The sequence below is a fragment of the Anneissia japonica genome, unplaced genomic scaffold, assembly GCF_011630105.1.
Source record: "Anneissia japonica isolate Jap-2015-1 unplaced genomic scaffold, ASM1163010v1 scaffold24_len2511860_cov200, whole genome shotgun sequence".
NCBI classification, from domain to species: Eukaryota; Metazoa; Echinodermata; class Crinoidea; order Comatulida; family Comatulidae; genus Anneissia; species Anneissia japonica.
The window spans coordinates 1,290,451-1,306,744 of record NW_022730786.1 but is presented as its reverse complement, the minus strand read 5'-3'; the positions used below and the strand labels follow the sequence as shown (position 1 = coordinate 1,306,744).

Sequence of the window (16,294 nt, the reverse complement as noted above, 5' to 3'; positions counted from 1 at the left end):
GTTCCCTTTTAATCTTGAATCAGAAATGTGCATTTTGTTTGTTTTATTACGAAATAAAAGTTTACTACTTAAAATAGAGTTTATTAGATTCTTTGTATTTGTTAATTGTTTCAGCATTAGACTCCTTCAGTTCACAATGATGAGTCACAGCGTTCAGCTGTCAGATGAATAGTGGCTAGTACTCAGGACTAAAAATGGGTACCTGATATTGTGTTCTATGTTGAATGTAGTTGAATATGTCTGGGGATGCCTCCCTCCGTGGGAGGACAGGGGTGGTTTCTACTTGCAAAAAAAAATGGTTTCTATTGAATGGTGCTCTTCAAAGAATGATTTCCTGTAGCAATAGAAACATCGAGCTCATAAAAAAAAAAAAAAAAAAAAACCTTTTATCAAGCCAAATTCATTCTGTGAGCACCAAGCCAAAATAATCTCTTGTGTCACTGTTTTCAGTCCTTATTTGGTAATCTAGTTACCAACCAATGATAATAAAGAACCATTTCTGTCTTGATATTCAGTAGAAACATGCTGTATGATTGTTTTCAATATGCAACAATGTGAAGCAATTTGAGATGTTTAATATATATATATATATGTACGTATGTGTGTGTATGTATTATGTTATAATAAGTGCTAATAATTATTACCACCATCGATACATACACAATCACCTCTCATGTAATTGTCATATCAAACAATAGATTTGTACAGCTACAGTTTAGTATTTATTATGTAAAGGGCATCAAAGGAAAATTTTCAGTCAGATACATTCATGTAAATTAAACCTTTCAAGCACATCTTTTTTTACAGTAATATATTTTGTAACCATACCAAACAAAAAAGAAATTCAGAAATGTTAAATTTCTAGTTTGGAATAAAGTAGAATTCTTATTTTATATGTTTATATTTTAGTTTTTATTAGACGAGTACTGTATTATTCAAATTTATAAGCAGATAGTTACAAGCTGAAGATAAGTTACTGTACAGCTTTGTGATTGTTTATTCTGGGATGATGCTTTAAATATCCCTATAAATCAGAAGTCCATTAAAAACCAAAGGCTTGTTGGTTTGTAGATAAAGCTGTCCTTCCAAATACAGGTATACATTCTCGCCAGCTGCCAGCTCAACCAACGCACTCCCACCGCCGTAGTCAACACGTCCCTCCTTCTCATAGGCGCTAGTAATATAAGTTTCAGGAAGACTCAAGCTGTTTTTATAGAGTGTAACCGTTGTGTTTTGCAAGTTGGTGGCTGTCTGCGGAAAATGGAATTTGAAGAAGTAGAGACCAGGAATTACACATGTGAACATGCCGGTGGCTTCGTCAAAATCCTCCCCTACGTTTGTCACAACATTTTCATAGGAGGTGATGTTACTTGTGAGGTATTCGGTTCTGGCGGTTTTGAGGACCGAGAATGCAACTGTGCGTTTGTACTTCTTTGTGCGCGCTTCACAGCAGACGAACACCAGAACCACGAGAAGAACCGCTTTAATTAGCCAGTTGGACATGTTTAGCTGATATACTGCAAGACTGAAGTCAGCTAGAATCTGCAAAGAAACAACAGCACTAGTCTTACATAGTGTATTGCTAAGGCCACTTAATGAAAGATGGAGAGAACATTTAATTGTAGTTTTATTTAAGTGTACATGGTTATGCACCATAATATTTATCTTCAATATATATGTTGATGTCCATCCTAAATGCACTCGTAGTCAAAGCAGTAAAACCTTAGTAGTACCAAACTGAGAAAATACTCAAGGAATACCGATCAGCCAAACTTTGGAATAATCAGAAAACCAGAGTCAATTTAAAAAATACCATTTGTGCTAATTTACTTTAATTTGAATTTTTATTTGCAATTTGAACTTTTTGTCATTTATCTTGCCATGTATAATTTGGGTTTTTCTTTTCTCCTTTTTTGATACTGTTTTATTCAGTTTAATATTTTACCTGTTTATATTCTTAACTTTGTTAAGAAAACTGGATTATTTTGAAAATGCTATTCAGTCAAAAGAAAGAATAAATAAATATTAATATTTTCAGCGGTAGTGGAAGTCCACTGGATGCACTCCCACAAGCAAGCAAAAACCTTCAACAAACTAACCCATCGCTTGCAAATTAGGAATGTTTGCATATTTCTACTATTGTATTATTATATTAATTATCTACCTGAAGTTTTTTGGCCTTGGGTCTGTGCAAAGTAAATATTAAAAGGTGCTCATTAAAAACTACATCTTCCCGAATTAGAAAAAATTAGAAAGTCCTAATATTGATACTGTACTTTAATTGTAATCATGGTCATAGATCATTTTCACTGTTAGTATGTAAGCTTACAAGCTTATCATAATAGCTTCATGGTAGCTCTGTGTACTGTTATTACTATCACTGTATGGATACTAGTACCATTTCAGTAAAAGGAACAGTTGATAGCTTCCTGAGCCTCATAACATTGAGTAATCTTACCTTTAAAAAAAACCCTTCCTAACAGCTCAACCAACACCAGACTGCTTTGCAAGGGTCTGCTTTTCCTTGGCTTTCCGATTTACATACATTTGCTTATAGGTGCTTATCACTTTCCTAATTAGGTTATTCCATTTTCAGTTTTAGGTAATTATTTGATGATATTCACTTGTTTTATTTCTTTTTATTAACATTTAGAAAAAATTTCTAGATATTTTAGATTCTATATATTTTCTGATGTCAAAACAAAGTAAAATAATAAATAATAATAATGGAAACAGGTATAGCAGCAGCAACAATACCTTTTCAAGTCCTTTTGTTGCATTGCTGTTAATGATGTGCTGTTAATGAATTATTCATATTTCTATTAGTTATTATAAATGATGTATATTATTAATTATTAATAATACTGTATTACATTTTTTTTTAACTTGTGTTTTATCAGGAAATTGCTTTTAAAGCATAGAACAGTCTCTTAATATCCAATTGTGAAATAAGCACTGTGATTGTACTCTTTTTAAGTCGAATTGTGTGCTATATAAATTTTCATGTTATTATTATTATCATTATTATTATTATATTTGAATTATTGTTAATATCTTCTTTAAAAATATATAAAAAAAAACTGTATTCCATGAATATCATTGCAAATATTTTTTTTTTCTTTATTCAGAAAACCGGTGTAATACCAAAGCAACTTGCCAAACACCAGGAGATGTGTAAATGGTTGAGACAAGTTTCTCAAACGCCACGAACTCTGCAGGAACTATGCGCCATTGTTGTACGCAAACAACTAGGGCAGTACGGCTTACAGAGAATAGATAGCCTTGAGTTGCCAGACACTTTGCAAAATTTTCTTCAGCTCAAAGAACTTAGATCCAGTGAACTTACAAACAGCTAGTTACGTGTCATAGATAAGTCTTTGAAAAGCGGAAGTTGTATCTGGGTATAGTGGACAGTGATGAGGGGGAAATTGCCTCAGTGTCTCAGATTTTATATGGAGTGAAAGTGGATGAAACGGATGTTTAAAATTTCATCATTTGAAATCATAATAATTCTATGTTATTTTTATATTGTACACCATTTGGCACGATAATGAGAGGTGAGGCTAGGCTCACCATACTTATCAGGTTTATCATCATCTGGATTTTCAACAAGAAAAATATTTGAAAGCAGCTATGGGAAAAAAAATTCACTTGAGTGTGCAATGCATTTTAATGGTTAAAGGAGTCTACGAGGTTCATGATAGCTTTTTTGCAGAATGCATGTTTTTTGAACAAGCATGAATTATTGAGATGTGAACCAGGGGTGGCGCCTGTCTCTTATACCCATCGGGGAGAAAAACCACAATTCATCGGGGAAAAAAGAATATATGTATTTTCTACCTATTATTAGACTCCAAAATTGATTAAACATGCCTTTGAAACCCCTAAATTATCATATTTTTCGGAGGCTTCGCCCTCAAGGAACACTTTTGATAGATTTTGAGCCCAACCACGCCTACTTTTTTTTCATCCGGGATTTCGGACCCCCCACCCCCGTTGGGCAAATCCTGGTGCCAGCACTGATGTGAACCAACCAAAAATAGGACACAGTTGCTTTACTAGGCTTTAATTCAGTTAATTCGACCCCTTGAGGTGACTAGATGCCGTTTGTAATATGGCATTTATATTCAGCCATATTTCATGTATGAATCACTCTTGCTGCAATTTTGATACGTTGATTTATTGAATATTATTGTTTTATTATTGAATAGTGATAGAGATTAACTTGACCAAAAAAGAAAACAAAAGTTCAAAGAATGCAATCAGGTGAGTGATTAACGCTGGAGGCCTTTCATGAAATGCTGCAGGCTAAGACGATTATTACGAGCCATGGGTTCTCATTGGGTTGTCCTTGACAGAATTTACACATTGTCCAGGAATGTGCTTTGTAGCAGTGGTGTATCTAGGAGTATTGAAACAGGGAACTGACAAGGGTAGGGTGCTACTATATTTGGGAAAATGAGGTTATTTGTAACTACTGCTGAGCATATTTTAAGTGCTGGGTGTGGTGCCCCTTATATGTCACTGCTTTTCAGTTATATTACTTATATGCATTTTGGTCACTGTGTAGATGCTCACCATTGAACGATATACTGTCTGTTTTTAGTGGCGGGTTCAAGGGAGGCCCAGCCGGCCTGGGCTCCCCACCCCCTAAATTTTTGAAAATTGTAAAAATTTGGAGAAATCAAGATTATTATATTCAAATTTAAGTCTGAGAGTGCCATTTCCGTGCCATCTAGAGGTGGCATAATTGTAAATTTGAATTGATTACCACCAGCTGGGCTCCAGGGAATGCTTGACCCCCCTCTCAGAGAAGCCAATAATGTTTTTGGGAACACTGCTTTAAAAAAACATTTTTACAGCCTGAGACTGCCATTTCCAGACATGTCTGGAACTTCTGCCTCCTTCACTTTTACTTTATTAAGTTATTAACGTACGGTAATTTAAAATAAGGAGTATATATTTCTATGCCTATTCTAAAAAGGTTTAAATTGGCTGGTAATAAATTTAAGGCTTTTTAGTAAAAATCATGTTTCTCATTTAAAATTGACAATTGGGATGTAAGTTTGCATCAGGAAAATATCATAGGAGTTTGCCCTACCTGACGTGTTATCGTACCTAATACTCAGTACGTCCCCATATACTAGCAAAAAAAAAAATTGACTTTATTCATTTGAATATTAGGCTAATCAGTATTTTAACTAAAATTTTAGAGTTTTTCCAGAGAGTGTATCTATAATGGTTTATTGTCTTTTGGCTTTCTGTTTTTAATTTTATTCTGTTTTCTGTATATAATTACACAAAAGAAATTGTGATAACTTTTGCCTATGTAAAAACAAGGATAGCATTAATCAATTTATGATTAAATATATAAGCAGGAAGTACAACTGTAAATTATAACTAAATCTCATTTAAAAAATACATCAAAGTTCATGTTACGATAATGATGTCTATCTTAATGCTGTAAATATCTTTTTTGGGTACGCTTTTTGTCATACTAAATTTACAATTTTTCCATCATCATTTGTATTGTTTGTTACAGATATATTTCTTACTTAAATTGTTCTTGATAAACGTCTAATTGTGCAAAAAAGTGTGTTCATGTTTAGAGTAGTCAAATTTATGAAATTCTGTGCTATATTTATGATATGTATACGTGAATGTACCACACACGACAAAAGTGTCACAGGAACCAGTTCATGTTGTTAATATTTTTACTGAATCCAACAATGGAATTTGTACAGTGGTTGATTGTCATAGAGTTTTATACTTTTTGTGATTGAAAATCAACTCAAAAATCATGTCCAGATTATTATTTTTATATCGGGTCACTATCAGTTATAGGCCTACTGCAATGATATATTTTTTGTTTACCATTTCTAAAGATCATGCAACACTGTTGCTATGCATGAGTCATGATTGTGATTTATTTAAATGATTGAGGGAATAATCCCCCTCCCAATGGACCTTTCTTCTAAGCCCCCACCCCTTGAATTTATATTTTCTGGCGCCACAAAATGAGCGTGGTACCCAAAAATATGTGCGTTTATGGCCCTGCTCTGACTTGTTTAGTTTGACACTCCAGAAAGGTCCATTACTGCTATGCATGAATCATGTGATTTTAGATGATTGACAGGTATAAGCCCCTCCCATTTAACTAAATCCCAATAACTGCTACGCATGAGTCATTATTTTGAGATATACATGTACAAACCCCTCCCCACATGACGGCTTTGCATGATTCGCATTTATTTTAGATGATTGGCAGATATAAGCTCCTATTTCATAAAAAAAAATCCCAATTATGATTTAATCATGATTCAAATGTTAATTAAAGGAGAGCTGTAAAGCCTCCACCTCCAATAACGATTTTGTTTAATGACTCCTGTAAACCCCTCATTCTGTGATTAAATTTAATTACAGCTGTAACCTTCTCCCACCTATTTACCTAATTCACAGTGTGATAGTTGATTGGGGTTGATATGCATTGTAATGACATCTGCAAGTCCCTATAATTTACTGAAATTGCAGTGAAAGTTGCCCCTGCAAACCCTTCCAATTAACCTATAGTATCCAAAAACGGTTGTTATGCATGTATTTATAACAGGTGCAAGGCTCTCCCATTAATATATATCCCATTAATAGGGAGATTTTCATTACAAGATGATGGTAAGACTTAGGGAAGTAATGACATCAAAGACATTTGCACATGCAAAGAATTTAAGTCCTTGAGGGCAAGTACTCTGAGTACTTGCCCTCAAAATCCAAAGACGTTTGAGGGCAAGTACTCTGAATACTTGCCCTCAAAATCCAAAGACGTTTGGGCTGAATGTGCAGAGAATGCAGTAAAGCCATGAATGAGTGAATTTGTCCAAGGTACGTCTCAACGTCATTGTGAACACAAGCTCCCTAATGGATGCTATGCATAAGTCTTCATGGTGACTAAAGCTGTAAGACTTGAATTGTGTTGCACCACAGTGTAATGTGGTTGTAACACATTACTAACTCATTTATTGTTATATCTGACCACCACTTCAGATGTACAAGATATATATATATATATATATATTGCTAGTGATACCAGATGAATAAAGTTCTTTTCCAATTAATTTAAGTACAGACAATGTGTCTTCTTTATGTTGTGTTGAATTTCCTCATAGCTTTTAAAAAGTTGACTGCTATGCCAAGACTTCCTTTCCTAGGGGAGGTTGCCAAGACCATGTGAGTACACACAAACAAAATGTTTAATAATTTTTGAAAGCATCTTCAGAAATACAGGTTTTCAGAAAATTCAGACTTCACATCAATAGACTAAACGGGATCGCTAGGCATCAACACCTCATCAACACTAAAACTAAATTGGCTTCTCATCAACAAAATATACTCAATGAAATGTTAACAGCTTAAAAAAAATTAGCTAAAAATAAGTATCAGTGTCTGAATATTCAATTTATTTGTGGCATTAACAAAAGCACATTGAAATTGGAAAACACAGACACTACTTCAGAATTGTGGTTGATGTCCTCACACCAACTTGTTTTAACCAATTTAATTACAAAAATAGATTCCTAAAACCTTTTCCATTTCACCCCCATTTTGAAATTCAGGATTTTGCCCAGACATGTAAAAAAAACATTGGTTAGTATTTAGTTATGCTTGACTGAAAACTAGCTGAGGTATCCATCTTGGTTACTTCTCGAACTGCCATTGTAGCGTATGAAGAGGGTGGTAAAGTGAACTCCATTTTCAAGGCCTTCAATTTTCCATCTTTTATAAAGAAAACAAAAAAAGTTATGTTTTTATAACAAAATTATCAACTATACAAAGAGATAAATATTATTTCTAAATCAATAGTAGATAATTAGTTTGAAAACATCTAGTTGGTTATTTATTTTAATTTACAGTAATTCCAATCCATTTCACAGCAAGTTATAAATACCATTTGAAATTCTAGTTTACCAATTAGTTGATTGCATGAAATATTTGTCACTCACCTGGAATGGACTGTGGGGATGCTTTTCCTTCTATGATGTCTAAATCTGATTGAGACAGCGGTAAAAGACTGTCATTATATTTTATTATTGACCTGAAATAAAAATCAAGTTCTAAATTTTAGCAATAATAAAGTCACATATGATTGCAACTTTAAACTTGTATGAACTGAATTATGCAACTTATCCTAATGCCACACATGACTGTCTTTAAACTTAGGGCAGTATTTTTAAACTTTAATGAACTGAATTATGCGCCTTATTACATTATGACGGGAATTATCCTTAAACATGTAAAACTAACTGAAATGCATGGTATATCCTGTTATCACACAATTGCCTCTTTAATCTTTACTAAAAACTAAGTTAACAGCATCAAACTATACTCCTTTTAGGCTTTCATAACCTGAACTGCGTGACTTATCACCTTTTCACATAGGACTTCCCCTTTAAACTTGTAGAACTGAACTGACTTATCACGTTTTCACATGGGAATGCCCCTTGTACTTGTATGCATCAAGTGACTGTGAACATAAACCTAATTTTTTTTTTTTTTTATGGCAAATGTTTTCAATTTTTATTTTTTGGAGTGAATTATTTCAAACATGACTAAGGATTTTAATGGTAAGCTTTGACTTGAAATCGACACGTTTCTGCACTTAAAACTAAAGGCAGATTAAAGAAGACTGAACGAGTGGAAATTATCGCCATATCTATTTACCATTTGACCTTCAATGGTTTTACTATTACTTTGCGGTAAGCACCAGGTAATGAGTACTCCCTGAAACGAAAAGAAATTATTAAGTAATGCAGAATATAATGATGAAATTTGGTAGGTTAGTAGCTTAGAAAATATATACTTTTAAATTATTTATATTAGAAGCAAAAAAGTTCAAGTTTTCTTTTTAACCTATGTTATCTTGCCTTTTCTAAAATAATTTTTGAAATTGTGCATTATTTTACTACTGGATGTAGTTTTGAAGATTATTTTATGTACTGTTTTGTTTGTTTTTGTGTAAAACTGCAATAAAAAAAAAAAGAAAGCACAATAATGATGGTGATAATGATGATGTTGATAATGGTAAATGATGATAAGGAAGACAACGGCGCATAATACAGTAATGGTAAAAATTGTGATGAAGACGATGATGGTGGAGATGATGTGATCAATCATGTGATGATGACACTACTGTAATAGTGTGATGGTAACAATGATAATGATGATGACAAGGATGATGATAATAATGGACTTCTCTTAATGACATTTTTTCAGTTGCTTTGAATTTGCATCTCCAATATAAAGGCAGAACTTACTTAACCTCATGCCGTAAACTTTGTAAACTCACTCCATCTTCTTCCATCATTGATTTATAAAGTTGACCAACTGAAATGACATATGTTTAAAGTTATGTTTAGAGTATATACATTGCAATGAGTTTTCATAGATTTACATTTAGATACAACTGTGTTCAATACACCAATTTTTCATACAGATGTTGACACTGTATATTTATTTATATATTTCCACCAACAGCAAACCAACAAATCGCAGCTTACAGTTAAGAAAAATGTAAAACAGTATATTTATATGAATCTATACAAATATAGTAAAAATATTAAAATACAATATATCATATCAGACATTGCCCCTTGCAATACCCTACACCTGCTCAACAGGATACCAATGCTTACACTAACAGACACAGATTCGAGTACAATAACAGACACCAACTCATCAGGGAGAACCTTCCCCCCCCCACCACAATATTGGGAACTAACCTCCTTACAATAACAGACACTGACTCCTGTAATATCAGACATCCACTCCTTAAACTACTGAATGCTGACCCGCTACATCTGATACAGCTTCACACTGCTGACTGTGAGAGAAGCTTTGACCTATAGGATGATGAACTATCATTCCCAAATTTCTGAACTATAAAAAGACTTACTTGAATGTGTAGGATATTGAATATTGTAGCCAGGTTGAGGTAACACAACATCTTCAAAGCTGAACTTACTAAAATTGCTTTCAGACAATACAGTCACATTCTTGCCTGAGTCACCGTCTGTATCTGCAGGATGTGAAAAAAATGTTAGGATGACCAGTAAGTTGATCATCATAATGTATCTGATCTTTGAGGTGTGATCCATTGGGGTATGATCTGTTGGGATCTAATCTCTCAGGAGCTAAACCACCTGTCACAATCGGATATTCTTTCTTAAACATCAAGCACACTCCACTCAACATATTGTTTCACGTTTTTATACTGAGGAAGACCCAAAAAATAACTGGATAAGCCAAATTAAATAAGACCTCTGGGGGAGTAACTTTTGGGGGGGGGGGGGTGTGCGCCCTCCCCTAGAAACGCCACTACTGCCTTGAACAGAAACAAATGGAAACAAATTGTGGAAAGCGTAATGTCGAAAGATGGAACACGTTATGAATATAGAATTACAGATACTATCTGTAACCAGTGAGGCCCTAAAAACTTAAATATTGCTACCAACAAATGAATTACAATAATGTTTTATATGCTTAAAAAATAAAAACATTGTAAAAATTACATAAAATGTACATATCAATCTTTTGTTACATACCATTCGCTTTTATAGCTAGATCTCCTATCATTGGTTTTAATCCATACTCTTGTATACGCTTGGTTGCCATGGCATTCCAAATCTTGCTCTGGTAGCTGTGTACATACATCATTCTTGTTGTGCGGGGAATCTAATTAAAGAATAATTTATAATCACCATCATATCTATTTACCCCATTACTCTGAAATCAGATATTCTAGCCATGATTTTTTTTTTAGTCTCAAACTGTATGCAAATGATGTGATGATATTTATATTTATTTCTTTACTGATTTATACTTGCCTTTGTATTAAAAAGTATAGTATACTGTATTCGCTCGAAGGGGCTTGGATAGAAAGAAAGAACTGTGTTGGGAATAACTATTACAAGCTAGGATGGTTTTAGTTCAGTTGGTGGAGCATCAAATTGGTATTATGTTGCTTTTACCGAACAGTTTAGTTCTAAAATCTTATACACTATTAAGTAAGAATGCAGTACACACTATACTCACATAAGATAGTGCACTGATAGGTTTTCCAGGGTACTTGAGGATGCCCAGCAGAAGCTCCTTCTCAGCTGAGTGTCGTTTGTTGCTTGGCAACAATTCCAGGGTGCTGTTTGCATCTTTGGTTTCCATCCAATGCACACGCCATTTATCTCTCTCATCAGCTACAACAAACAAACTTAATTGGTTAGTTTATTCGAAGCCTTAATAAATATAATGGGAAGAAATACGATGAATTTTGAGTAAATTAATGTAATAGAGAAATTTGTAATAGTGAAGAATGTCGCCCAAACCAGAATTCGAATTTGAACCTTGGTTTTATATGCGAGCACCTTAACCAACTGGGTCAATGGACATAATTTAAAATCAGTTCAAATTCCCTTACATGAAACTTTTTAAAGGAAGTCATTCCAAAGTGAATGACCTACTATTGACAAATAATTTAAACCTTAAATCCATATCCATTTTTTGGAAGTTGCATAACATACAGAGGCAGAGGGCATGATGACATGTGTTGGAATGGTTGAAAACTGTCAATATAACAACTGAAAGTTGGGGGGGGGGGGGAGAGAGATAACTTGAGACAACTCACCTTCATCACGGGGCTTCAGTATAAGTTCAATGACCTCTTGCCAATTCCGTAAAAGTATAGCTCTGTCAGAAATAAAAGTTAATCAAAATAGTATTGCCTGCTGGTTATAAAATGAATTTATCATGTCATTTGACATAATCAACTGAACATCTCCCTCTCACCTGCTGAATATGATTAAAATTTTTATGATTCATTAACCTTGTCCTGTTGGAAATGAGTTCTCAGGGAAGTTATTTCATTTCCTAATGGGTATCTCCACGCATGAGCAGGCAAAGAGTTACCGAGTGACGTGAACTGGCCAGTGGCCCATTCCATAAACCCGAAACAATCTGCAGATCTCATTTAATTTCCTTCATAATCACAGACATACTGTCTCTATAAAATACACATTCATTGTGGTCGAGTCCTCGATACAGAACACATTAACAGCTTAACTACAACTAGATGTGTCTGATGGACTAAAAATAGGCACAAAGAAGTCCATCACTCAGTGACAAAATGATAACATTTCACACGGAGAGAATATTAATGCTAGGATTAAAAATTGTGGTTTAGACAAGATTCCCAGTGAGAAAACCTAGTTAGACACATATTGTAGACTTTATAGTCACATATTGATGTATTGTAGGGTATTGATTTCATTTATATTTATGAACATGGGCCAAGAAATGTCAATAGCAAAAATATGCTTGAATTGCAATTTAGTGAATTCCACTACGGTATCACCTGTATACATTGCAGTTATTAGTTGTTGAATGGAAACAAATATAAAGAAATGTGGATTTTGACAATCTAAATATAGACCTATGATATTTATGTCATTATCCTTAATCACTATCATCATTATCATTTAATATAGTAAGTAAATTTTATTCCATAATAAAAGAAACAAAATGTACATTTCTGCATGATTCAAGATTAATGGAAAAGGGAACTTAATACAGTAAAGCAAAGCTTTTAAACTGAGACACTTGAAAAAAAACAAAAAACAAAAAAAATCCCACAACACTCTGACCCAAAACCTAAAGCTTTGTCCATAATACTATCAAATTTTCTTTGAAAAAACTGTTGTATGCCCATATATAGTCATATGTCTATATATGGTCATGATGACATCATCATGACCATATTTAGGCACGTCACATGTTTTTTTTTGTCAAATAAAATTTGATAGTCTGGACAGGGCTTTACAAATCTAGAGTCAGCTTCTGTTAATAAATTTGATACCTTAGCTATCGATTTCAGCACCATGGTTACCATTTTTACCAACCAGACTGTAATATTGAGTGATCTGGTTAGCAATGAATAGGTCTACCTAAGCCCTATGCAGTGCACCTCCAATTAGAGACCTCACCAATTCGAGACGACGTTATTAAAAAACCAAATCTTCCCTCTTTTAACACAAACCTAACTATCTGATGGTGGCCGAGCTCCAAGACCACCCTTAATTTTCATTCCCAAGGGTGGTCTTGAATTGGAGGGTGCTGATCACTGTGGTTGGTCACCATTTTTTGGCCTTACAATCACTTCATCCTTATTTATATTTATACTTAGCCAATCCTGTCAACAAAGTTGGCAGTCAAGAATGCAGTAATTTTTCAAGGTTATGACAACATATCATAAATTAAGAAAATGCCATCATAATATATCATAACCAGCATTTTCTAAAAATAGAATTAAAATTTTAAAAAATGAAATGTAATCTGATATCTATATGACTTTCATTTTTGATATATAAAGATGGGAGTAACCTGAAATTATTCAAACATGAAAGTGACTCATCGACATGTGAACATTGGATGCAACATGAACGTAAATGAACTTGTGGTAGTAGAAACTATGTATTTTACATTTTTGCATTTTAGGCACTAGCGTGGTCTATGGGAGAACAGTACCCTGACAGGGGAAACACTGCCTTAAAAAGGCTTTTTAGTCTGAATTTTAGTTGCTATTTCAAGCCATCTAGAGATGCATACTGTTAAGATTTGCGCCCAACATGGTGTTGCTAAGGTGCGTGTGAACCCCTTGTCTGGGATCTTAGACAAACTAACCGAAGAACTTGAACCCCTTTTGGGGATCTTGGGCCCCTCGTTGGGGAATCTCAGGCGCTGACACTGCATTTTTGTGCGGTAGAACAATGGCCTGTCAGTTTCAATGATTCAAATCTGACGAGCCAAACAAATGATTCACTGCTGCTCTTAAGAATTGGCTTATCAATATAAAAATAGCCCTAGGGAATTTGGTTGAAACACAATTGAGGAAATGTGAAATGGGTATGTTGAGTGGCTGAACAGTAAAGCAGGGGCACACCACTAGGTGCCTCTGCTACCGATCAGCCACTCAACTTACCCATTTCGCATTTCCTCCATTGTGTTTCAACCAACTTCTCTGAGGCAAGACACTCCTTGCACATGGATCGTTTGGTAGAACAATGTCTTCACGGGGGTCAAGCGTACATATCTGGCTTGTGTACACTTTTTGCATCTATTGGGAGAGTATATGGGTTACCCTGATGCTCTGGTTTATTATAGCCCTTGTCGCTGTGGAAGGATGTAAATAAGAATCTACTAAGTGCCTCTCTAGGGCTGCTACTGTAGACAAGGACTATGCCCATACACATTTCAGCACAATAACGTCACATTTCTGATTATTCTTCTACCTTCATTAATTTTTCCATTGTATATTATATAAATGTTGATGCATCGGTGACGAATGAACATATATTAAAGTATGTGAGAGATTGTAATCAAGGGATTTGGAATGGTACATACAGTAAATCCAACAAATGAATGATTATTTATTGATCTCAATCATACCAGGAAGTTATTTACCTGCCAATTTCATGGGTGGCGATCAAAGAGTTTCCAAAACGTTGCATCCCAAAATAGTTGATGAACCCAATATCTCTGAGAGAACACATTGCTTTGTTCACGGCATCATCCTCTCCAGTAACATTTCTAGAACAATTAAAGAAAACATGCAGAATTTTAAATAGATCAACAAAACTATCATCTTTGAGTGAACACACCATCTTTCCTTGTAACATTTTCTAAAACTTAATAATGGTGTCAATGAAGGAATATGAACTTTTTCAGTTGTTAATTTGATGCAATTCAGCTCTTTGCTGCAAGATCAATTGTCTTGAATAAAGAAAAGATTAGAAAATCCAGAAGGAAAAATGTTATGGTTTTTATTTCCCCATTTTAACTGTCACAATTTCAAACTTTGTTGATTTGATAAATAAGTGCTACCACACTTATTTTACCCCAAAATATTCAAAATCCTGGTGTTGAAAAAATAATTATTTTTAACTAACATCTGTTTCACACAACAGAAAATTTACTAAATATAAACAGGGAAATCTGTTTCACTATTTCCTTATCAAGCTTTATAATAAATGTAATACTTTAATAACTATTGATTTTTAGCTCTGTAATTTTCCCTCCACAATGCATGGGCTCAGTGATGATTGAAACTTTTCTTTAAAGAAAATGTTATCCTATAAAATGCTTGAGCTAAAAAACTTGAATCAAACTGAAACTCATTAAACTTGGTTTTTGTCTCATTAAAAGCAATTAAAGCAATTAAACTTGGTATTAAGCTTTAAGATTACTATAATTTCAGTTTCAATTTCTAATGGATATTTACTGCATGTGTTCCTTGTTTTAACTTCTAAACAAGAGTGGGAACATTCAGAATTAGTGTGTGACAATCCCATCAGGCTGTTACAAGTTACAAATCATTCTATGCCTGGAAAATGTTAACATCCTTTAGTTCTTTATCCTGTGATTAGTTGTAATGTAGCATGTAGTTTCATTTACATCAAGCTAAATGACAAATCAAAATGTATCATAACAATGTAAGATTATCATGTGAACATGTGAGACTGCCATGTTGTGAACATGTAAGACTTTCATATGTGTATGTTTAACATGTGAACATACAGTATGAGTCTATGTTGATCTGTGGATATCCACGTGTGAGACTATCATGTGAAACCCCCACCACATCCACTCCTGCAATTTTGATGTTTTAAATGGCATATTTTAACATCTATTTTACACATTAAGCTCATTTCAAGGAGCCTCGCTAAGATGATTTAGGACTTATATGCTGATTAATATTTGGCAACTCTTGTCTGGAGCCTTGGTTTCAGCCAGAGAGTGTTATGCCACTGTCTCCTATAATATAATAATTTTTTATGGGATATCATTGTTAGTAATGATTGAAAGAAGATTGCAGTTTTTTAGAACTGACATGTGTAAAGTTGCTTGGCTTTAATTTATGCCCTGGGAAAAAGTGCTCGTTTTGCAGACGAATAGCAATTCATAAAACATGGCTGCTTCTGTTTTAACTCACAAGTAAAATGAGTCATCGTCATCAGCTTCTATGAGGGGTGACCTGGTTCACATTGAATGTCAATCAAAAATAGTCTTGGAGGGACCCCCTTTTTAATAGGTTACATCTACTTTTGTAATAGAAAGTCACAACATGAGACCATGTCTGACCTTCTAACCACAGTTGACTTTGAAGTAGTACAATATTAATGTCTACTTTATGTCAATTCTTTAAAGATCTGAATGTGAAAGAGGGCCCTAGGCAGGTCTCAGTCTGATTGTAAATTTG

At 34.1% G+C, this 16,294-nt stretch overlaps 3 protein-coding genes across 3 annotated transcripts in view; 1 reads left to right on the top strand and 2 right to left on the bottom strand.

Annotated features, from left to right (window-relative positions):
• The window catches only part of LOC117115042 (ankyrin repeat and SOCS box protein 8-like), an 8,597-nt gene extending 4,832 nt beyond the window's left edge, over nucleotides 1-3,765 (top strand). The window contains exon 5 of the mRNA XM_033258690.1: nucleotides 3,129-3,765. Within this exon, the coding sequence (XP_033114581.1) occupies nucleotides 3,129-3,356 (228 nt within the window). The 3' untranslated portion in view covers nucleotides 3,357-3,765. The remainder of the gene's footprint in view (nucleotides 1-3,128) is intronic.
• Nucleotides 700-2,542, bottom strand: LOC117115043 (C1q-related factor-like). The gene is made up of 2 exons (XM_033258691.1): nucleotides 2,459-2,542; nucleotides 700-1,542 (listed from the first exon to the last, which is right to left on the bottom strand). Exon 2 carries the CDS (start codon nucleotides 1,501-1,503, stop codon nucleotides 1,015-1,017), a length of 489 nt encoding a protein of 162 aa, XP_033114582.1. The 5' UTR covers nucleotides 1,504-1,542; nucleotides 2,459-2,542; the 3' UTR covers nucleotides 700-1,014.
• Nucleotides 3,766-7,428: 3,663 nt separating the features above from the next.
• LOC117115039 (pseudouridylate synthase 7 homolog) overlaps nucleotides 7,429-16,294 on the bottom strand; it is a gene marked incomplete in the record, with an annotated part of 54,801 nt that continues 45,935 nt past the window's right edge. The window contains 9 exon segments of the mRNA XM_033258686.1: nucleotides 7,429-7,767; nucleotides 7,995-8,086; nucleotides 8,713-8,772; nucleotides 9,306-9,375; nucleotides 9,944-10,066; nucleotides 10,593-10,722; nucleotides 11,083-11,240; nucleotides 11,669-11,730; nucleotides 14,500-14,625. Coding sequence (XP_033114577.1) covers nucleotides 7,640-7,767; nucleotides 7,995-8,086; nucleotides 8,713-8,772; nucleotides 9,306-9,375; nucleotides 9,944-10,066; nucleotides 10,593-10,722; nucleotides 11,083-11,240; nucleotides 11,669-11,730; nucleotides 14,500-14,625 — 949 coding nt within the window.